Below are 24,254 nucleotides of genomic sequence, written 5' to 3'. Positions count from 1 at the left end.
GTGTGTAACTGTCAATGGGCTTGATAACAGGATAGACACCTAAGTGTGAAATAATCGTCCCTCCTCTTTTACTGCAGCCCCCAACAGAGCTGCACCATCAACTTGACTGTCCAATAAAACAGGTGAAAGCCTGACATTGCACTTCATTTAGCACTGCGTGCCCTCAACTCTGCCGCCTACTTAGGCCATTGTCATCTGGAGGGACGAGGCTTTGTCCAGAGGTGCATGTTGTCCATAAACCAAAACTCCAGACAACAAAGGATAAGCAGCTGTTTCCTGGGCAAAGGGAAGGGTTTGTGTCTCACGAGCAGGTGCTTTGTCGTGACGTTACTCTGTGATTTTAATAAACAAAGTGTGGCTTTCCAGGTGATTAATGTTAATGTTAATGTTAATGTTAATGTTAATGTTAATATTCGCTTCTGTCCCCTCCTCTGTTTGGGAAACTTCAAAACAACAAGGTGATTAACTTTACATTGGGCATTGCTTATACAAGTGAGTTTGAAAGAAGGAAACTTAAAGTCATTTCTCACAAAAAACAAGTGAATACAAATCCCTTCAAACTTCTCTGAGGTGAGTGTGTAAATTGCTCAGTTGATTTGGCCTGGGAGAGGAGGGGAGCACTTATTAAAGGATCATTCACAGGGAGGTGTCAGGTGTTGGAGTCAGGTTTTGTCCAGGAGACCCCCAGGGCAACACACGTTTAGCCCTAATACTGTGACCTTTTCCAGAGATGGTATTAACAACCGTCCTCGCTGATCTGATCAGGGTTAGATTGCACAAAGATCTGAATGGTCCCAGTGTGGACACATTTGTCCACCTTCCTTACCTGCATGAACCATTCGTACATTCATTTGTTTGCAGCCACCACCACAATAATAGCTCTGATCGCCATATATTTTATTTTATTTTATTTATCAAATGTAGTTTCTTTCATGACGATCCATAAAACGCCTTTGAATGTGTTTAAAGAAGTCAGTCACTGTAATGAAATTGTGTTTTGCAGCTCATCCCCTGTCTGTGGTGCATAAAAAGAAGAAAGTTTTACCGAATTCAGAGTTCATTCTTAAAAACAAACAAACAAGTAAACTCAGTTAGTTTACCTAACAAGGCCTTGATTGTACAAATATGTATGTGTATATATATATATATATATATATGTATATATATATATATATATATATATATATATATATATATATATATATATATATATATATATATATATATATATATATATACATATATATACATACATATGTGATTTCAAATCGTTAACACTTTTTCCAGAGTGAGGAAAACTGAATCACTGGAATTCCTCTATTCTTTCTCTCTCCCTCTCTGTCAGTCACACTCACACTCACACTCTCACTCACACTCACACACACACACGCACACACACACACACGTACTTCAGACAGGCTGGCAGGAGATGCATCTGTGCAGTCAAGACACATTAAAAAACTAACTTTGTCATGAGCGCAGTGTGTATTTGAATTAAAAGTGGGGGATGCCCAGATCCAATCACATGTGGTCACAGGAGACCCAGGACGCTATTTTAATGCCAAAAGTGAACAGTCCTACTTAGCCCTGAACTGGCTGTGATGGGATGACTGAGGATGGATGTTAACACCAGGTCTGAACAGGGCCAGTATGGCCGAGGAGAGTGCACAGAGAGGAAGACAACCAGGAAGCTGGAGGTGATTCAAACCCACAAGCATCATTATTTAGACACAACTCAGTTACTCTTGCCCAGAAAAAAAAAAAATATTTTAATGGCTATAAAAAATTGAAATGACTTGTGTTTGGACCATTTTTGAAAAGTTTCCTTTCGTTCTGTGGTTGAGAAGAGTTACACCACTCTGAAGCATTTACGTCAAAGTCAAACAAGGCCTATTTATTCTCCCAGTTGCAATTCACCTCACTTTTCTTTACCTCTCCGATTTTCTCTTTCCCCGTCCTTTGTTCTGTGGCTTTCATTCTTTGGTTTACAGCTGGTCCACAGGAGAGGGAGACATGTTTGCTGACTCTCTCAGCAGAAGGGGCTGGCAGAAAGCTGGTCATCACAATGAGCAAATATGTTCATGCAAACTCACCCCTACTGAGGGGAAATGTGGGTTGTTTGTTTGAGATGGGGATTTGGATATTGTGCTGTGACCACATGTGGCCCCCTTTTACAACTGTTATATTTCTTTCATGTGTGTGCGCTCACAGTGGTGACAGATGTCTTTCATGCAGCTTGTACTGTAACGCCTTTATCCTCCTGACTCTGAGACAGAATTCTCACCCACTTATTACAGCTCAGTCTTACGTAGACGAGGAGAGGAAAATAAAACGCTGGTGTCATTTTCAGGAAAACAAGTGCACTGGGTCTTGCAAAAGTTATGGAGTTTCAAACTCTTTTTTCACTCCACTACTAAAGTTTGAATGATATGGTTGATATGGTCTGTTTGTTTTTGTATGCAAAGAGGCAATGATTAAAATTAGATCTGTCTTTTTCTTGACCGGGACCATAGGATTGAGGTTGCTGACAATTGTATTGACTTAACCATTGTTTTCTCTTCCACTTCAGATAAATATTTTCTTTTTCCACTTTAAACCAACCCAAAAAGACCCAAAAAAAGACCCAGCACCAGAAGCAGATCTATACAATTATCTCGAAGTTAGAGAAGATAAAATTAAAACCTCAACTATGCCATAATTTGTCAGGCTGTTATTCCCTGAACGTTGATGAACACTGTGCATGCATTGCCCACAGTGATGAAGAGCTGCTTCTGTTGCTGTAATGATGGCAATGTGGTGTCCACAATTGTTGGGTGCACTTTCTCTCACAAAATCACTAGCAACAAGGAGAATGGCCCTGTCCAACGGCCAAGGAAATTCACAAACAAGACTTCATTGGCTAGCACCTGTGCTGGAATAATGAATGAGCATCATTTCAGCCACTGAGTATGTGTGAGTGCAGCCTATAGCGACACCATGTGCTTTCTTATACCTGATCCCAAGTGGGGTTATTGCTAGTTTATGCATGAACGCAAACCCAGCTGGTTTGGACGGGGTCACTGACACAGACTGGACAGGACAGTCTGACTGGTTTTATTGTCTGCAGCAGAGCAGGTCTAGTCCTGTCCAGTTGGTCATCCAGGTCAGAGACTGAGTAAACTTTCGGGCCTTGTTTACACACACCCACATCCTATGTGCACATGCCTCTTAATTATTTATTTTTTTTGTAGATAGAAGCAGAGCAAGATCAATTCTCCTCATGTTTTATCTTATAAACAGCACTACGTATAGATTAACATTGAAATGCTTAAAATATGTCACTCCTAGAGTAAGTAGGTGCTTTGTTTGACAGGTTATCAAGCAATGAAAATGTTATTTGCTTGAGAAGTGGGAGGCTTTAAGTAAACCTCGTTATACTACTTTATGGCACTGTTTAGAAAGAAGTGCTGGTAAATATCAGTATTGCACCCTATTGTAACCTTTGTTTGTCCTCTAGTGTCAAACGGGATCAATTTGTCACCTCTTAGTAATGTGTGATTTCACACACGTGTTTTGTTTCTGGAATGACTGCATGCTAAGTGAAACCGTTCACAGCAAGAAGCTGACACATTAGCCTCAAACAGAACTTTCCCTTCCCCATGTGATCTTTTCTTTTTTTTTTTTTCATTCTTAAAAGGTTTTCTCTAACATTGCAATGTTTTAAGAAATGTCTTCATCCACACAAAACATTTGCCAGGCCTGTACATGACACTGTAATGCTGCCACAGAAATATGCCAAAAAACAGAGATGGAGACACTGAGCATGCACATGAAGCACACGCACTTTATTATAAGTATACATTACAATGTATGTAATCACAGAGACAGAGACAGCATAAACAACGCCAGAAAGAAAATAAAAGTCATCATAAAGCGAGCAGACTAAACAATCTCCAAACACAAAAAGAGGAAGACGCTGACAATGACGATAGCAACAGGGGATGCAAGCGCAAGAGAGAGGTGGGACTATGCCGTCATTGTTTTCCCAAAGTATTGGTTATATGCACGAAAATGCAAGGGTGTTGTTTTGAGATTTTTTTTCCACTCTGGAACCCAAATATATAATTTCAGTGCTCCGCTGGATAAAAAGCCGATAACAAACTTTGGGGGATTCTCCTGAATCGTTTTCATGTGTACGACCCCATAGACCTTTGAAACATTTTTACAGCCTGAAGTGAAGCTTTTACTAAAACACTATTTAGAGTTTTTAGTGAAAGAATTGCCCCTTTAGGCCTTTATGTGTATTTCCTCCTGTATTTCCATGTTCCCTCCCTGTCTGCTTAAAGAGGAAGTGACTTGGTGCTGCAGCACAAAAGCCTGCAACCTAATAAAGTAAGGGGGAGATAGGAAAAAGAAAGCTGGAAGGACCAGAGGAGAAAGCTAAGAGAAAAGGGTGTGAACACACTCAAGGAGAATAGTTTTATGGCTCTGTGTTAATTGAAGTAATTGAAAAAGAATCCCATATTCCTGGAGGGCAAACAGAGACAGAGGAGAAAACTGAGAGCAAAAGGAAGAAGGATGCTGTAAAACAGGTGCTCTTCATGTTTACCATGCAGTGGTGGACTTTGCATGTGGAAAAAGCTGTAACCTTCATAGAACACTGAAAAGATCAGGGTTACAGGAAATGCACCAGAAAAACTGGAAGCAACAAAAGAAGCAATCACCCATACACTGATCTTTATAAATGCCAAATAAAGCACAATTTGAGAGAAGGTAGGCCTACTTCAGCGGTGTTAGAGGTGATGAAGACAGTGTGCTTGCTGTATGTCTGTCTTTGTCTTTCTGTAGCCGCACATCTCAGCCATTTTAAGCCAATCCAGAGCCTCTATCTCTAGTTTTGTTCTTCGAGACTCCTGCTGGAGCCTGATCCCTAAGACAAAACCCTGTTTACACTAATGGCCCACTAGGCGTTTTGCCACAGAAACAAATAGCAGTGGGGGGAAGTCAATAGAATTTAACATTTTGACATTTTTCCTTCAGCTCTCAAAACCAATATTGACCCAGCTCCCCTGCATGGCTGTCTTTAGTCCAGGACTTTGGCATACAAATCAAGCCAATGCAGCCAGAACCACAGGCAGCCAGTCGAGGGGTGAGGCCAACAATAGTCTGCCCAGGATGGGGCTCTCCCACTGGGTAGGCAGAGTGGCCACTGTCCCTGGTCTCAAGCTGGTCCACAGAGGCCTGATGCATGAAAGAGCTCATGCTATCCCGCCCGCTTTAATGATTCCATCTGAGAGGGCCAATTGTGTCTGTACTCCAGACCCTGCTGGTGAGTGAGGTGGACAAGTACAAGGGACAGTGGGGGCGCTCACATGTGCAGAACAACCCCATAGTGGGCCAGTACTTCTCAAAGGCCAGATTACAATCAATTAGAGCCTAATGAGCGGGAAGCCGGACTTGTAACCTGTTGCAGCAGGGTAGTTGCTTAGAAAGCTCTCGCTTGGCACACACATCAATAACCTTTGAAATAGCTCCAGACTGAAACCAAGACGCAGCAGGAACTGCCTCAGTGCGTGGCTGTCTGCATCCACATCCCACTTCTTTCCCTTCACCCAACTTGTCTGTGTTGTGCTACAACTAAGGGTGAGGGGAGTGAATAAGGTCATACAGAAACACTTCACGGAAGCCTCTTTCACACGAACATTAGCAGGTATACCTTGTGATTAACACTTTTCCCATTGCCAGTAGTTGTTCTGGTTCTGAACTGTGGTGTTTTTTGTTTTGTTTTTTTACCTGCTGGTCACACGTGTGAGGAAATGTGACACAGACGCTAAAACTTGTTGGAAAGTCAGTGACAACATTACAGTTGGCCCCTTGTTTAAACTCAACAGCAGGTGAATGGTTTTGAATCACTGTTAATATGAAGTAAGATGGAGAAAAAAAAAAAAGGATTGAGCACAGTCCCAAGTAATGAAAAGTAATGCTTAAAACATACATGACTAATGGCTAAGCTATCAGCCAAAATGTGAATTCATATCTTAGCATTGTAGCAGAAAGGATGCAGTGATTGGATTCGCTGGAGTAAATGAAGCAGATAGAGAAAGAATGAACATATTCATCAGGGTCCTGTGTTCCCACTAACAAAAGCCATTAAAAACCCATGTCCATTACAGAGTGTTGACCCTTTGTGAATGCCTATTAAACACATTCCCACTTTAAAAAGAAATGGTGAATAAAAGACAATTATATACAATCTACTTTAGCAGATTCTTCTTTTTGTCCCTTGACCATGATAATAAGCCATATGGCAGCAGGTGGGTGACCCCAAGAGGTCACACTGAGAAAGTAAACAATAAACATCACAGGCATTCAGAAACATAGCAGTCAACAGGTTGCATTCTCCTTTCTAGCATGTGACAGTGAGCATGCCAGTGCATATGTGCCTGTGGGTGAAAAAGAAGGATGATAGCCTCCAGCAGAGAAAGAGTAGAGAGTGTGAGCAAGTGATGTGACCAGCGGGAGAGCTCGTCCTCAGGCAGCTCTTACCTGTGGAGCTCACCCCCCCCTCCCCCTATTTCCATGGAGCAAGTTCTTTACATGGCAGGTTGGCCCACAGCAGGGGAACATGGGATGGTCATATAAGAGAAGGTGAAACAGCAGGAGTAAAAAAGAGACATTCTGGCCTTAGGTGAAATCAGGAGGGAGTTGAAAGGTGGGGGCAAGTGAAAGCAAAGGTCCTTTAAACTGCTCTCCATGAGGCTTGAGCCCAAAAGTCCCTATATTCAATAACAGATTGTTTCTGTAAAACAAGTAGCCGTGTGTTTGGAGAGTTGCAGTGGTGCAACATGATCTTTTAAAAATGGTTAAATTATTCCAGTTGTTTCAACAAAATTGTAACATTTTCTTACGATTAGGAAAAGATAATGTTCTGGTATAGAGAAAAAAAGAATCCTCAGTGAATTTATACACAATGTGTATACATACAGTACAGGAATACATACATCAAACAAAAGCAATGAACCTTTTTTTTCAAACACAGTCCCTGTGGTATAGTTGCACATTTTTGTACATTTGTGCTTCTTCCGTCATCCACAGCTGTCTCTGGATGACTTTCTGTACATTCATTAAAAGAAGACTTTACCTGTAAACCTAATGTATTTTCCTTTGCATGTAAATGTAAATGTAGTTTCTAGGAGAAAGGGTGGAGGTCTGCACCACTGCTGTACTAGTGAAAGGTGTATTTTTATCCTTAATATTCTGCTGCTTTGGCGATATCCATATTACTATGTTTTCATTAAAAAAGAAGTCACTTGCACATTGCATGTGCTGTGTTTTATGTAAGTGAGTAAAATGCATATGTACATAGCACCTTTCACAGGTATACAAATACAATGGATAAAAACATACACACAAAAACACATGGATTCTAAGCCATAAAACCCTCATCTAACTAGAAAGAGTCTAGCTGCTTTTTAAAATAATCAACCAAATTTAAGCGATGTAAAGACAGAGGCAGCACGTCCCATAGCTTCGGAGCCATTGCCTGAAAGGCTTGATCTCCTCTGGTCCTGAAGCTTGTGCCCCGCACACCTCAGCCAACAGCCCCTGACCTGAAGACCTCAGGGTGCAGGCGGGTGTGTGTGGTAGGATCATGTCAGAGATGTAAGACGGAGCATAGGTTCTAAAAGTATGTGAAGACAGACAGGCAACATCAACATTGTGCTGGTAGAGCAAGAGGGTTGAAGTATGACTGAAAACCCCCGATCGTTCAGCAGTTTGACAGGATAAATGCTTCCTTCCCCCGCCTGCCCCTGAACTGCTTGTTTATACATACAAACACTTTCACAGTCAGGTCTGATGGTATTACTCAACATAGCCTGTTTCCAACAAACAAATGTCACTAAAAGTTACGCATTGGAGCTTTACACTATATCTCTCCTTTTACAGCAATAAGCATTGTGACATCAAACTCATTGTCATACACCTTTGACACACTCAGGTTAGTCTGGTTGACTGAATCAAAAACTGAATAGCTGCAGTAACCAAGCTTTAAACTCAACTCAACAGAGCCCAGCTTGATTCTCTCAGCAAGACAATATTAAAAAAGACCTCACTTGTTTAAATCTTCATCTCCACATGCTCACCATCTCATGTTCTGATTGTTGTGGGAACACTCGCGGGCCCCAGCTGATCATTGTAATATATGATGCTGTTAGTTTCCTCATGCCAAACAGTCGGGTACCACCGGTCACCACTGTGCTGAAATACTTTTAATCAAGTAGAACCTACTGTGAAAGCCCGAGCTCCACCCGGCTCCCCACCTGCCAAAACCAAGATGTTCACCTCAGCAACCTCAAAGCGACAGCTAAAATTTAGTAATATCGTGTGGCTGTCCAGCAGCTTCTACTATAATGTACCCACAGACAGCACTAGCCCTCTCACACCCCTGGTACCCCTTCTAAGGTTATATTACAACACAGTGGGAGCCCTGAGAGAGTGGAGGACTGGGAAAGAATGATTGTTTGGAAGTTCTCAAGACAAGTTGGCATTTTCCCAGGCTACAGTGGGGGTAGGCTTTCTCTCAGCATGTCATGCCCTGTGTAGTTTAATTAAAATTTGGTACGCAGACTTGTTCAAGTATATGGTCTTTATTGCCAACTACCCATCACCCTGACTGCTCGAGTCAAAGTGCCCACAGATAAAACATTGTGTTTTTTAGCCTTTGAGATTTTTTAGGTTTCCCGACAACATCATGTACGCAACTTTATCTGAAGTAAAACCTTGTTTGTGTAGTTTGTTTTCATCATGAAACACATTGGTGTAAAATTGCCATGAGTTTTGCATCATGAATCATCTTCAGATCTGAGACAGCACATACAGTATATATATATATATATATTCAAAATCATGTCTTTTCATATAGACTTTCAAAAAGGAACCGCGAAGCAGAAACGTTTGTCTTTTAGCCTAGGCGTTGACCATATTACAACTCAGTTGCAGTCCTCTTGCGGTTTAACAATCATGGAAGATTAGGTGAAAACTCGCTGTGAACCCATAGAGAGTAATGACATCATCATCACCATGCAGCAGGGCCAAGAAAGCTGGCAGGTGATCCTTTCTCCTGGCTTCCTCCTCAGCCTTACAGGAAATCACTCATGTCTGGCGAAAGACTAATGACTAAGATTTAGTCTTTCACTTTGTTTGGCCGGTCATTCATTGGATCATTGATTAGCATTGTTTCCTCAAAGCAAAACAGTCCTGAGTTTCACATCTGGTCCTGATCCTTTCCGTGTGAAATTTCCCAATATTTTACAGTGAACTGAAGAACTGAAACAGCCCACAGATTACATGTAATCGACAACTAATAATACATTAAATGACATGTATACATTTTACTGTATTTACTGTCATCTAAAACCTTGTCAGATAAGTACGTTCTCCAAACATTCAGGTTTATCAGATCCCCTCTGTTGATGAGAAGAAAAAACAATATTAAAGAATATTTCTACATAGTATAGGTATAGAGAGATAATATGGTGAAAGGATCTGTTGAGCTCCTCTAGACACAATGAAGCAGTTTTATGGGCTCGCTGTCTACCAAAACAGTCTATCTGACATAGAGATATAGTCCATTGTAGTAGGGCCAACATACAGAGAAGACCACCATTTGCACATGGGACGAAAATGTAACTCCACAAAGAAAGGCCTTTGCTCGAGCCAAGATAGGAAAAAAACATGCTTTTCCCCTTCAAGTGTCTAGTAATTGCTACCAAATCCATGCTTCGCTTCAATGTCCATCTGTGACAGGATAATCAGTGGCCACATGCTTGTGCACAAATGCATTTATCCTTGACATCTTCCCAAATGTGATCATGATTGTGCTTGATCCTCTTGTACTATGTGATACGAGTATGTTTTCCCCGTCCTGCTCATGTGAGAATGTAGCCTCAGCCTGACCACGTGCCCCAACAGTTGCCACCAGTTTTTCTGCTGTGTGAAAAGGTTGTAGCACTAAGAGGCTTTAGGAGCTGACAGCATCGGCAACGTTAACCTCTGACCATTTGTTTTTGTTGTGCCTCATTGCGGCACAGCAGCCAATACTGCTTATTGCCCTTTGTGTTATGGCAACTACCAAGCAAATAAGCTTCAACTTACCCGTTGTTGCCTAAGCTCTCCAGTCGTCGTCTGGCGTCATACACATACAAGAGACTTTTTCCTTGGAGAGCTGTTACCCCCTGAGACCCAGACAAGCACAGGAGCACTTGTCAGGGACACACTGTATTGTAGCATGAATGGTTTCAATGCAAATTCTTCCACACTCTCAGGTGGCAAAGACCGGCATTGATTGACTGGTTGTGTTAATTTAGCTGCCTTTCAGTCCTACTTGATCCACAGTCTTCTGTACCTCAATGGCAAAAGAGTTAAAAACACGTGAAGTGTCAGCACAAGAATGTGCCATTCAGCCTCAGATTGACGCATCATTAACAAATGTCAGGCCACAAACAACCAGCTGTGGTTAAACAAACCAGGGAGGTATAGGCTTACAGTTTACCTCAGCTATTGATAACCATATGCATTGAGGGCTCTCAGGGGGAGAGTCATTTTAACACAGTGGGTGATCCACAGTCACAGGAAGAAAACAAGCTGCGGTGGAAATATGTTTCTGTTAAACCACAAATAGGCTGTGGATTGGCAGTTTTTCTTTAGAGAGAAGGAAGCATGCCCTCTCTCAGTCATTCTGCCCGGTGACAAAGCTGCAAGATGACTGAAGTTACTCAGGGGACGGCCCGTGTTTGCAGCAACTCAACACCCACTCTCACCAGCTGGCTGACTCAGAACCAGAGGGCAGCCAGGGCACAGCACACACACACACAGTGCACAGACACATGTACTGCAGGCTGGAGGGTGTGCACTGCAAGACTGCAGTCGCCAACTGTGATTTACAGGCTGGTTTCGACAAGGTTGCAACCTGTGAAGTACGCCTTTTCCTTGCTGGGGAGGAGACACCATGAAAACATGACTTCATGATCATGTTGCAGCCCAAATCCAAAGATAACACCGTTTCAACGGGTAATGTTCCTCGCTCCTGATGCTTAACTGGCTCCTGAAAAAAAAACTATATGTGACTTCTTTCACGTGAGACTTTTAATGTTAGAAAACTTATCGGAGCAGCTTTAATTTTCCAATGGGCCACACCAGAAATCATCAACAGTCAACATTTTGTTTATTTGTTTGTTGTTATAGTGGGGGAGCATGGTTTGCATGAACTGAAAAGTTCATGCAAACCATGGAGCTGCAGATTAAAGGGATATTTCTCTGCAGGTTCTTTATTACGGAGCCTCACGGTACATATTCTCCCCGTCTGTACATGGGTTTTCTCAGGGTTCTCCGGTTTTCTCCCACAGTCCAAAAACATGCAGATTTGGGTATATTTGGAACTCTAAATTGACCGTAGGTGTGAGCGTGAGAGTCCAGGGTGTACCCGGATAACTTTTGCCCTATGTCAGTTGGGATTGGCACCAGCGACCCTCATGTGGAGGATAAAGTGGTAGAGGATGAATGAATGATTACAATGGATGTTAAACAAAACCACATCTGAGGAAAGGAAAAACAAGACCAGTCCACTCATAGTGAAGACAAAGCTCATAGCACATTAGTAGTACCTTTCATGCTGCATGAACATAAGTAAAACTTATTCAAGATGTGGACTCTGTTTCCTGCCTTCTTGACATACAGCATATTTATGTATTCATAAATATGCTGTTGCCTCCTACATGATTTACCATCCGTCTGTTGGTGGGTGGTGTGTTCTGTACCTGTAAGTGCTGTGAAGAGACATTTGCACCGTGCCATGACCGTTGTCAACATCAGGCAGCAAGAGATTGTGATAGATGAGAGGTCAGAGGGGGCGGTTTCACATGCCGTCTGTCGTGGTGACAGCACAGGAGCCTGGTTGTCTTACATGTGATGAAAGTGCTGGGCGAACAGCTCTGTTTGCCAGCAGCACACTCCAGATCTGTGTGGAGCCATGTAAAAGAGATGAGAAGCAGTGCTGTAGTGTGATTGGTCTTACCACTTCCTATTGTTCCCCTGCCACTGATAACCCCAGTGATCCTGGCCAAAGGAAGGAAGGCCATTGCCTGGTCTGTGGTGTCAGGCTTGTCAGCTCTTTGTCTTCAGATAACTTATTAACCCGGCGAGTCTGCGGGGAGAAGAATGATCCCTCACAGGGCTGAGTTGTATAGTTAACCCAGAATAAACAGCTTTGTCTGCTGAGAAGCAGAGACAAGGAACTGACAGTGAACACAAAACTGCCAGATTTAAAATCTTAACTTTTCATTCAATGTTTGATTGAGATAAACTGGAATATGTCCAAATAAGCGGAACAGGAGGCTTCAAGCTACATTAGAACTTTTGTTTTAGACTTGATAACTGGAGATGGAGTGTGGAAATAGTCATATTGGGAAAAGTGCTAAACTTATGATCATAAGTCTTTTAATGTATTTTTCTGTGAGACATTTCAGAGGCTTTTTGCATACATCTGAAATTTAAAGATACATCCTAAAAGGCTTAAAAATCATGACGAGGTAAAGACAAGAAGTTCAAATGCAAAATAAATACATGTTGGACTTAACTTTGATGCTTTGTTTTTTATTACTGTGTTGACGAGGCCTGAAGAGTTGTATGCGGTCGAGACAGAAACCAGAGACAGACCAGAGTCAGTTAGGGTCACTCTGCACCTCAGGCACAAAGCTGACGAGACGTGACTGTTCCACTAATGTGCAGGTCTCATTTGACTTTCTTTACAATCATTTCAGCTGTTCGGGGAATAAGTGGGAAAAAATGGACCAAATTGTTTCATGTGTGAAGAGTCAGACTGCCTAAAGGCTGGAAACTGTGAGAAGAATTTGGCGTGCTGTCTGTAGATCTAAAAATACTTCGACATCAGCTAATGGGTAATGATGTGGTTGAATGTATAATGTGGGTGAAGGGCAACGAGGAACTGGAGATAGAACCAACAAATTTAAGCATAGGGTTTGTAAAGTTGAGTGTGCATAGAATGCTATGAAAGAATCTTTTGTGCAGCTTATAGTTATAGCTCTCAGCAAGTTTCCTATCAAAACAACATGTTCTTTTATTCCAGAGCATGTTACGGGGAGTGTTCCATGAAAACATACAAGTAAACTGGGTTGTCAATGAGATATTGGCTTACAGCTCCACTGAGACCGAACTGGGACAGACATAAAAGCCATGAACTGACAGAGACATGATCCAGGAGGATTGTTATTGAGTCGGCTGGTTTCAGCACTGACAGAAACATTTTCAGACCTCGTCCCGTCACTGGCTGTGGAAGAAAACAACATAATGCACCGGTGTAATTTCCAATGGAGACGGAACACTGCACAAACGTGGACATGAAAAATGTGACTCTTAGGCTAATGTATGGCTAAATGACTGTCCCGTAAGCATACTATTGGGATATGGTTTTATTACGATTTTTTTTATATTATACAGTCATAATTCTTACATGAAAAATACAAACAGAAGTAAGACAGTGAAGGACACTGGGTAAAAGCATCAATATCAACCCTTATGTGTCAGGTGTAATTCTAACTGTGATTTTACTTATTGCTTGTTTTTGTTTGTTTGTTTTCAATAACAGGTTGGGAAGTGTAAATGGAGTACAATTCCTTTATTTTGGGAGGGCGAAATACATTGTTTGTATTATTATTATTCAAATGAATGTGTATCTTACACATTCATTTGAATATATTGTTCCTTGGTGGACATTGCAGGAAGCCCAGTCTTGGATTTTCTTTCTATTCAAAGTAGCTTAAGTGATTTGTTTACAGTAAAATATGATGTTGTTGACATTGAGATACGGTTGTACGGTTTTTTGGACCTCACAAAGATATATGACTCAAAGTCAATAAAGGAAAAGGCTTGTTTTTCCCAAAAAGGGTCAATTTCGACATGTTTGTACAGGAAAATCACTGATGTTACATGATAACATTAACTTTTTTCAGTTCAACCAAGTCAGGACAGTGAGCAAGCAGGAACTCAGGAATCTAAATGGAACTCGGCCATCGTTAATTTTACTATTTACACCTGTGGCCAGTCAAGATGTCTACCACGGCAAGCCTTTAGTCAAGAGCAGCATGAAGTGAGACAAAAGAGCAACACCACGACCAGGTAAACTGAAAATTCAACTCTACTTTAAGCAAATGTTTGAACTGTTTTTTTAAGAAGGAAAACAATCGTGTTTTAAATGTCTACGAAAGCTGAATTGGCCCAGTTTGTTCTGAAACGGCGGTTATTAATCGCCATCTTGTGGTTAACACCGAGTACTGCATGGTTGTGTCGACGTTTTTGGGGTCATTAAACATGAGTAAAAACCAAATTAATTCACAGTAGACGTTGTTTTGCTGAGTGGACACGGTGTGTGGACGTTCACGTGCTCGTCACGTGCAGTGAGACTTTGACATTTCAGGTGAGGACAATGCTGTTTTTGTTTGTGCGACTGATCAAATCTCACCATTGTCAGAAAGTAATAATCCCTTCGAGTGCCTGCGGGCGCTTCATACACTTAATCAACCAGTACTCCAGGTAACATCATGGCCCAAGCTACTTCCTGGTGTTTTGAAATATTCGATTGAAGGTACTTCAATCGAATATTTCCTAACTTCCTCTTCAAATAAAATGTTCCTGGAAGTGAAATGAAGGAAAAAAGTACACAATAAAAATCGTTCATTTGTCAGCCCTTTGGTCGTTTTAAACGTATAATTGATTAAAATGGGGTGGACCCCTCCTAAATAATTACAGGGCAAGATAATTGTGTTTGTACACTAAGGTAATCCAAAGAGCAGTTAAATTGTTTCAAAGGAGCAAACGGATAAAAGGATACTGCAAGGATACACATTGAAATGACAACAATTACAAAAAATATTAGAATACATTACAAAGAAAATAAGAAAAGCTCAATTAAAAAGTATTTGGCAGACACAAATCTTTGGGCTTATTTATAAGAAACAGACCTCGGTTTTTAATTCGCAAACTATCACAGAATAGCTAAGTAGCTACATTAATTTTATTACACTGAAAGGTGTTTTCTCAGTTGACACGTTTTGACTTTGGAAATAAAGAATTGAGGTAATTTTTTTGCAATGTTTTTGTTTTAATGTGATGATGACTTTCTCCTAATACTGACCCACATCTCTACTGAACCAGCGAGAAACAATTTCAAGAAGACGTGTCACAACGTGTGAAGTTTACTTCTCAAATAACATTTTAAAACCAACTATAGTTGTATCACTTGTGATATAAACGCTGAGAGTTACAATTATGTGAGAGAAAAAAACAGGCTGAGATCTATAAAGTCCACATCAACCTGTGTGGCATTTGCAGATTGCTGAACACTCAAAATAGGAATCTTTGTCTACTGTTTTCTGTTTTTCTACCCTTTGCCATAATTAAGTCTTTGCACCCCTGTTTGAGACAAAAGATGCCACCAACCAAGGATGCTTAGTAACGGGACCATACACAAACTCTCTTCTCTGTTTAAACATCTTGTCACTGAGCTGCTCCTGAATGCATCTGTTTACTGGGCTTTGTTTAATTGACGATGAGTTCCCGGGGCAGACATGGAAAACAATTAGGGTGGAATTCTGTCACATTAGCTGCTGTGAAACAGCCCAAACAGATTCCAACCTTAACTCCAAGAACTGACTCATAAGAGCCTAATCCTGTTGATGGAAACAGAATCCCACCCATGTCAAAACGGCCCGCTGCCCCAGGTGCAGTAGTCACACAGGCCCTCCCTTTATCACAGCTGCTGAATTGAGAGGACCCTCTTGGGCACACAGCCCAGGCTGTGGTTTGGCTAATTAGAGGGTCTTTTTTTTCTCATAAATATCTATAGACATGAAAATTAGGTGGATAAAGACGGTAGTTACAGCCTTTGAGAGAGTGAGATTCAAATTCTTAACCAAATTTCTCAAATTATAGCTTTGGAGTTCTGTGATCTTTATACCTTCCTGCAAAAACTGACATCTGTTGTTAAGAGATTCACCAGTTTCCATTAAGAAATAATAATATCAACTGTTAAAGTATAGTAAAATATGTCATCATGAATCAACACATTCAACTGCAATTAAGGCACATTAGGCATCTGTTAAGCACAGTTTAACGGCTGATAATGAGATCAGGACTGATAGGTTATCTTGGTATCTCTGTCAGTGACATTTTGACAGCAAGGATGGTCCCGTAATCACATTGTCCTTACTCTTACTGATAGCTCTAAATAAAGGCTTAAGTCCCTGACAGATAAGCCGCTTACCATAATGGTCGCTTTCACATCTGAAGCACAACAGTTGCTCTGGATTTGTCATAATGTCACATGGTTAAGATATAAATGTGTATTTGTTAAATGTAAAGTTAAAGAAAAGAATTCACAACTAGTAGAGCCGGTGTAGATTTAAAAATATAATCTGACCTTCAGGAAAGGAGTTACATTGAATTAGTGACTTTTTACGGTTTCAGATTTGATATTAAAGAAACCTTTAGTTTACTATAAAGGCAAATCTGATTAAACGATAACATTTTAATTGTAAAACAAGACAACCTCCAGTCACAATGTATCATGCAGGCTTCGCTCATATATGTGCCATGTAATGAGATAATGCTAGTACATATATAAATCAAAAGAGCAGACAATAGTGAAACACAATAAAAGCAAACATTCATGTGAAGTAGTAGTAATAATAATAATAATAATAATAATAATAATAAAAAGACATTTTACTGAACTTTACTGAAACATGATTTTCCTTTTATTGTTTTGTTGTTGTTTTTTTTAGGTCCAGATGAGTCACATGAGTCCCTCGTGTTGCAGCTCCACTCTCCTCTCCTGCTGCCACTGGACTGACTGAATTGGAAATATGCGGATCCACTGCCGGCTGATGATGTCAGAAGTGAGTTTAAGCTGACTCACACACACACACACACACGCCTCATGTGATCCTCATCTGATGACAGCCTGACTGTAGTTTGGGGCAGCAGCAGCTGCCACTGTCACCAGTAATGATTTTTTTTGTTTGTTTTTTGTTTTTTTGTAGAAAATAAATGGGCCAGAAGCAAATACAGATACTACATAGATAATGTTATTTCACTATTAATCAAGACAAACCATATCACTTCACGAGCAGTTAAATAGCTTGCTGTGGTGGAGAGTCTATTTCAAGCCCTGAAACATTATGCCTCTGTTGGACGTGGGTGCTTAAGAACTTTGCGTGTATTACGTGATCGGGAGCATCGCTCTATATTTATCAAATCATGGGGCCTGTGACGCTGCATGCTCCTGCAAATGAACGTGCTGCTGAGACTCAACTCTCCTGCCCATTCACCTGCTGTACACTAGGACCACAGCTGCAACCTGACAGGTAGGCAACCTCGACAGATTTGTATATTCTGTATAAATATGCAGACAGCTAGTAATGCAGAGATTACTAATATTTAATGCTGTCATATTGATATTTACTTTTATTTAAAGTTTTGGCTCCCTGTTTTCATTTATTACACTGAAGCTTCTTCTTGGTACAAACTATTGTAACAAGTTTGCATTTTCTTTATTAAATTGTATGTGTATGTTTTTGAATTATGTTTCAAAACATTTAAAACATGCTTATTAATATGTTGTATATGTTATATATAAAGTTTATTTAAATATTAATTCACTTTCTGATATAACTGAATGGAAAATGAACATCTGAGGCAGTTTAGGTCTTCCTGCTTTTAATATATTTGATTTTGAAGAAAGATATGATGACACAATTACCTGTAGGAAAATCTGAATGTTTTGGAAAATGTTTGTACCTCTTGTTTTGTTTTTTTACAGGTCATATTTCACTCTTAAGTGAAAATGGATGAATTTCAATACAGTGTAGAGATCTCTGACGGAGACTGGGAATGCTTCTTCGCAGAGTGTGAGGCGTGCGACATGCTTCCTCCTCCATTAGCATGTGTGGATGACTCGGGGATGAGTGACATTGATGATACAAGAGCCATCCTTGCTCAGAGGGCTCAGAAGGTTGACCAAACAGTGACCTCTCTGAAGAACAACAGCCCCACAAACTGTGAGGGCTCTCCTGTAGAGCATTACATCAGTAAGCATGGTGTTGGGGGATTAGAGAGCATCCTCTCAGGCAGTGAAGAGGATATACACCTACAATCTGTCAATATATTTTTTGAAAGCCTGAAAAACATTACAGAGCCTGAGAGGCTTGCTCGACCGTGCCAAGTTACAACTGGGAAAAATAGAGAGGCAGTAGTGGAGACGGAACAGTGTAGGGATGGGCAGCAATCCAATAGCCGCTCATTGCCAATAAACATCCCCAAGTTCAACTCTCTGCCTGCCGGGGGTGAAGCAGCATTTGGCAAAGAGACCATGCGACCTGTCGACACCAGTAGCAACAGAAACACAATGAAAAAAGTTGAGCGTAACTCCAGCTTTTCCCCGGAACCTGTAGCCCATTACTCAGTGCTTAACAGCAGCACGGATGAATCGGTTTACCCTGAAATAGAGTTAGTCATCAGAGAGGACTCCTCCAATGAAATCGGTGTAAATGATGTAACGCAGACTCCGCTTCATAACCTAACATACAAGGATGTCCACTCAGAAACAACACCTCCCACAGACAAAGTGATGAAGGTACAGATGTACACACCTCTGAAGGATGCTGAGCAGAAACATGTGGAAACACACAGTCAGCTAACTTTCAGAAATAAGTGCAACACAAATTCACCTAGCAAGATAGAAATGTTTCCAAATCTTAAATGGAAGGAAGAGCAACCCCCCCTTTTTCAGTTTGATGCACTGAGTGTAAACAAATCAGCAAGCCAAGAATTGTCTCCATCTGCCTCCATCAAAAGGAAGAGAAGGAAGAAGAGACGACTGAGCTCTGAACCGCCTGAGACCACACCTGGATGTGAGAGGCGGGTTTTCGTTCGACCGAGTGACTCTGAGGAGGAGTATACAGGGAGAGGAGGAACGAGTCCATGTTTATCTGACAAAATTAATCTTTTTCATTCCCATGAACCACATGTGTCCTCTTCCTATTCAGTCTCAAGCAATCTTCTTTTGAGGAATTCTGCTGGGATGAAAACAAAGGATTTCTGCCTTACTGTTCCATCATGGGACAACCAATACACGCATGTACCAGAGAACACACTTAGACAAGAAAGATGTAAAGCAGCGAGCGTGGCTGGAAACAATGCACCATATACCTCACTGAATTCAAGTCCTGACAATGTCATGTCAGCAGCAAATCACAGTGGTAATGTGGTAACAACTTTACAACCATGCATCACATCACAGGAAGAGGAATTAACCACACTGATGCCAGTTTCAGTCATTGACTGTGTAACTGGTGTATCAGCTGACAGTGAAATAAAGGACAGCTGTGCAGACAGTCTCAAGAACTCGAATAAAGTAACACAAACAATCATTGGTTCTGAAAATGACCCTAATCTAATATGTTCAGCAGAGGTCAAATCAATAAACGACTGTATTCATCCATGCGCAGAGTCACATGATCCTGCTGTGGGGGCCAGCCAAAATGACATACTATCTGATGCTAAGTCAGTCCTGGCTGCAGAGCCTGGAAACTCTGTTGGAGACAACCACTCACGGTGTCAGAGTGAGACTGAGCCTCAACAACAGCTGGAAATCAACTGTTGTGATGCAGACACGTTTAGCTCTACTCTGGACAAGACTCCTGCCCTCGACACCAACCCACAGTCATTCGATGTCAGAACTGAATTTGCTGATTCAGCAGTGTCACCATCAGTGGCTTCTAAGAATATCTGCGCATCCATGCAAACGAGAAGCAGTCAGAGAGAGATTAAAATGTCCTCATCTGAAAATTTAAGTCCTCCAGATATTACACAAGAATCATCCTGCTGTACTGTGCACACAAAATCGTCAAAGTCACTCTCAAATGAAAATATTACAGACTTGCCTGGTACTTTTTGCTCATCTCTCAGTCAAAATGAGACTGGAAGTCAAGCAGAAAAACCCTCACAAATCCTGGAAGTAGATGCTAAACCTGAACCTGAAAGTCAGTCTGTATCAGAAGACTCAACAGAAGCGCCACCTGAATTACCATGTGAAGCAGAAGATGTTGTCACAGCATCCAAAGCTGAATCTGAACCAAAAAACGCACCAGATTCAAAACATTCAGCGTTTGCCATGTCATCCTTCTGGAATGAAATGGAGAGGCTGACAATCAATGACATTCTGGGTTTGCGAATGATCAGCGAAGCTGCTCCCGCCTTCTACCGTGAACCTTTACAGGAAAATCAGGAGGCAGACATGTTTGTGACAAATGAATCAGGCTCTTTGGCACAACTGGAACCTGAATTTAAATCCAAACCAATGCAAACAAATGAGCATGTGTCTTCTGATTCTGTACAAACCAATGTGTCTCCTGATTATGTAGAAACAGTTTTGAGTATTGTTGATTCTTCTTCTTCAAAAAGTGTAAAGTGGAAGAATCAACACATCCCAGTGAGTGCAAGTACTGACCTTTACCCTCAGAGTGTGATGTCACATTTGAGTGACATTTCTGAGCAAGTCCTCCCTGAAATTGCTCAGAAATACCATAGAAGGCTCTCCAAAAACACAAGTGTACACAATCTTTATGCCTTTGCCAAAGGAGAATCAGAAAAGTCCAAGGAACAAATCCCTAAGAAAGTTATAGACATGGATTCTTCCCCTTCCTCTATGGCCAACGGCTACAACATCTCAGTTTCAAATATTCTTCACTACTTCTTTGGTGGAAATCAGTCAAATCCCAGCCAGTCTGCTGCAGACGACACATCCACCTTATACACAGAAGGAAATTCTGTGTCCGAAACATATGATCACTTCTTCTCTGAGTTTGACACAGAAAGCTTCTTCTGCCCTCTCATCACAGCAGAAGATCAGGCTAATGATAAGCGGGTTCCTATCTTCTCCTATTCTCGTTCAACTAATAGAAATCTGCAGTTCCCTGAGGCGTATGACTACTTCTTTGCGTCCTCTTCTTCTGATGACTCCTCTGGATCTGGTGAAGAAGATGACGGCAGTCCTCCTGTGAGGGTAGTGAGCAGGTTCAGCCGTGAGGCAAGCTCATCTCAGATTTTTACAGACATGTATGACAATTTCTACACAGATGGTGACCTCAGGCAGAATTTCTTCTGGAACACAACACTCTCTTTCAGGAATATTAAATTTTCTGGATTCACATTCCAGAAAGAGACTCCCTCAAACCCTCTATCTTGTGTACCTGTGAGAAAGCGAAGTTGCAGAGCCCTTGGAGGAACAGTTTATCCCAGTTATGCTATGGGAAATGAAAACATGATTGTTGATCCTCTTCTCTACCACCTGGAGGACAGGATCTCCAGACAACAAGTGCAGGAGCCTTTCATATATGAGACAGCTCTTGTAAATCCAAGTAAGTGCACTTTCCAACAATAAATGCAATCATTTATCACTGAAGGTTTTGTGGTGGCTAGAGGTGTGAAGTAAGTTGTGAGCTCAGTAACCCACCTCCCATCTTCATTTGAGGCTAAAGTAGCAGTTACTAGAGGAACTCATTCAAATCTCCATTTAAAATGTGGGTGATTGAGATGTTTGAAGTCAAACATGTTTTAATTGACAAACACAAAAACATGCTAATCTTGTATTCATCATTTGCATTAAAGCCTATCTCATAACATGCAATGATGAAGCAGAACCCTCTAATTTGACACACTGATTTCAGAATGATATTGATACCATTTTACGTCACATCAATATGACATTTAAAAATGTATGCAGTTATAAAGAAAGAAATTGGGAGTTTTGAAGTTTCTAAATGACTTTGTGCAGCTTGTATATTGTATAATCATAAAACTACTTGTATAATAAAATAAGAATAAAAAAAGCTTGGTTTAACTCCACAGAGCATTCTAACAGAAGCTGAGAGATAACGGTGCAGACTCTTACATTATACACATGTATAACATCCCTTTTTAAAAGTTTGTAGAAATGGAACTTGATTCTGTTTTTAAATATCAACAGTCTTTAACTCTTCCAATCTTGCTCTTTTTTTTGTCTGCCTTGTGGACAGTTGTAGTGTGAAATATGTCACCCACTTAGTCAGCTGGTAGAGTCATGACCGGGTCAGACTCCTGTGCCTCAGCTGTTAGAGGACACTACTGGACTGCAGTGGTGAAAGTGAAGATGAATGGTTGTACGTGATCACCCTCAGTGAGTGTCCTCTTTGAGCAGCTAGTGTCATGCTTTAATTTATGTTTGGCTGCACAAGGAAATGGGAAAAAAAAACTCACCCTTAGGAGTATGGACTTCCTTTTAAGCCTCATTTTGCCCTTTAGAGAGCCTTGAGAGTCACCGATTCAAACACTTTAGCATCAAGGGGCCTTGTGTTTGCAGAAGCTGGGTTTTGACCAGGTCACAATGTGACAGAACAGGTAGTCCTCATATAGTATGTCACTGCTCAGCTGATGGTGTCTTCATGCCAATTGTAAAGCCTCCAAGCACACACTGAACTCAGCTATTGTTGTGACACTTTTATTTCCATGTGCTGTATTTGGATAAACAGGTAAATCTGTCTAACCCTCTGTTTCAGGGCTGGATACCACTCTGCTGCCACTCAAACAGTCAGATATGTGCCTGGTTTGTATAGCGTTTGCCTCATGGGTACTGAAGACTGCAAACCCACAAGTTGGAGATGCTTGGAAGGCTGGTATGTTTGTTCATATGTCGCATTAATATAAAGACTGGTGTTAAAAAAAGTAATTTGTCATTCATCATGTTTGTAAAACATTGTATTGCCCCTGCAAAGGAGGTTTGTCAGTAATGTAAAATATAGATATGGATGAAATAATCTGGGTCAATTTCCAATCCAGTCAACTTCAGGAAAAACAACACCACCGTTTTAATACTATATGCTATATGATGACTCACTTTTCATGTGTATTTCATTTTCCCTCAGTCTTGCTGGCAAATGTGAGCGCCCTGTCAGCTATTGGATACCTGCGAAAGTACGTCAAAATACAGGCGGCAGCAAGTGAGAAGAAATTGCATCACATCAACCCATCCGAGTCCTGATTCCTCTTTTTTTATCTCACGAACACTCGATATGATTCGTTGGACGACCTGAGTCTGACTCAGAATATGATGACAGAATGATGTGCTGTTTGCACAACAAATTTGCACATGTAATGACGTAATAAGTGTCAGTTTCATAGATTATTTTTGATAAAAAAGAGAAATTGAAAATGGCTCATTAAAATTCATTCATTTTGTTTCTGCAAAGGCAAGATGAGGCGTGTCTATTCATCAGACCAAGAGCTTTGGATGGCTCTCAGTCTGAGGTTTCAGTAAGGTTTCAGTAAGTAAGATTAGCGGCTGAGCTCTGGTGTTGTGATGTTCGATGGACTTGCGATAAATGGATTAACTTGAGCCTTTAAAATGATTTAGAATGAAGCGGTCGGAACACGTCTGTTTCCATTACATTGTTTTAGTGTAGCAGAACATTTTAAGCACAGTGATTGTGTTTAATGTTTCCAGTAACATTTACTGAAAGAAAAGTATATATATATATATATATATTATCTTCATTTTATTTGTGCGAGAAACTGATGCCAGTATTGATTATATATTTAATGAAGGGCATTTTATTTTCATGATAGATAATTTATAGATGACTGTACAGTACTTTCCATGTATCAATGTGAGATGTTGGTGGGGTTTTTTTTTGGATTAACTACAGAAAACCTGTGGGTTAGTGTTTGTTGGCGTTTCTCTGACGTTACACTTTTTAATCACTAGAGGGCAACATAAGCTAACATGATTGCCTGAGCTGGAACAGATTCATTTGAACTGCAGTTTGTAGATAATTTACACTTAACTGTTTCTCTCTGAGAATTATAATAAAGTTAATATAGAATATAATAAAGCTAATAATTATTAATAAATGGTAATTTAACATTTTTAAGAGGAGATCCTTATTCAGGGTTCATGTATATTTCCTCCAGCAGGTGGCAGTGGTGAGCTGATTCCAATTATTAAAAATCTTGCATTCACATATGGGGACACTCATTCTGGCATTTAAATCCCCCTTACACTGCTTGTGATTTTTATATATATAGTTTACTGCATCTAATTTACAGCATTTACAAAAGTTGCCAATGTGTCGTTCAAATAAGACTTGCAACAAATGTGGTTGATTTGT

At 40.7% G+C, this 24,254-nt stretch overlaps 1 protein-coding gene across 1 annotated transcript; it reads left to right on the top strand.

The window, feature by feature from the left end:
• The first annotated feature begins 17,359 nt into the window (after nt 1–17,359).
• LOC122777810 (PPARGC1 and ESRR induced regulator, muscle 1) lies at nt 17,360–24,251 on the top strand. Its single transcript, XM_044039297.1, has 4 exons — nt 17,360–17,417; nt 17,873–21,470; nt 22,647–22,763; nt 23,013–24,251. Exons 2-4 carry the CDS (start codon nt 17,897–17,899, stop codon nt 23,126–23,128), a joined length of 3,807 nt encoding a protein of 1,268 aa, XP_043895232.1. The 5' UTR covers nt 17,360–17,417; nt 17,873–17,896; the 3' UTR covers nt 23,129–24,251.
• Nucleotides 24,252–24,254: the final 3 nt, after the last annotated feature.

This window comes from Solea senegalensis, linkage group LG11, assembly GCF_019176455.1.
Source record: "Solea senegalensis isolate Sse05_10M linkage group LG11, IFAPA_SoseM_1, whole genome shotgun sequence".
In the NCBI taxonomy this organism is placed as follows: domain Eukaryota; kingdom Metazoa; phylum Chordata; class Actinopteri; order Pleuronectiformes; family Soleidae; genus Solea; species Solea senegalensis.
This window is presented reverse-complemented; position numbering and strand designations above follow the sequence as displayed.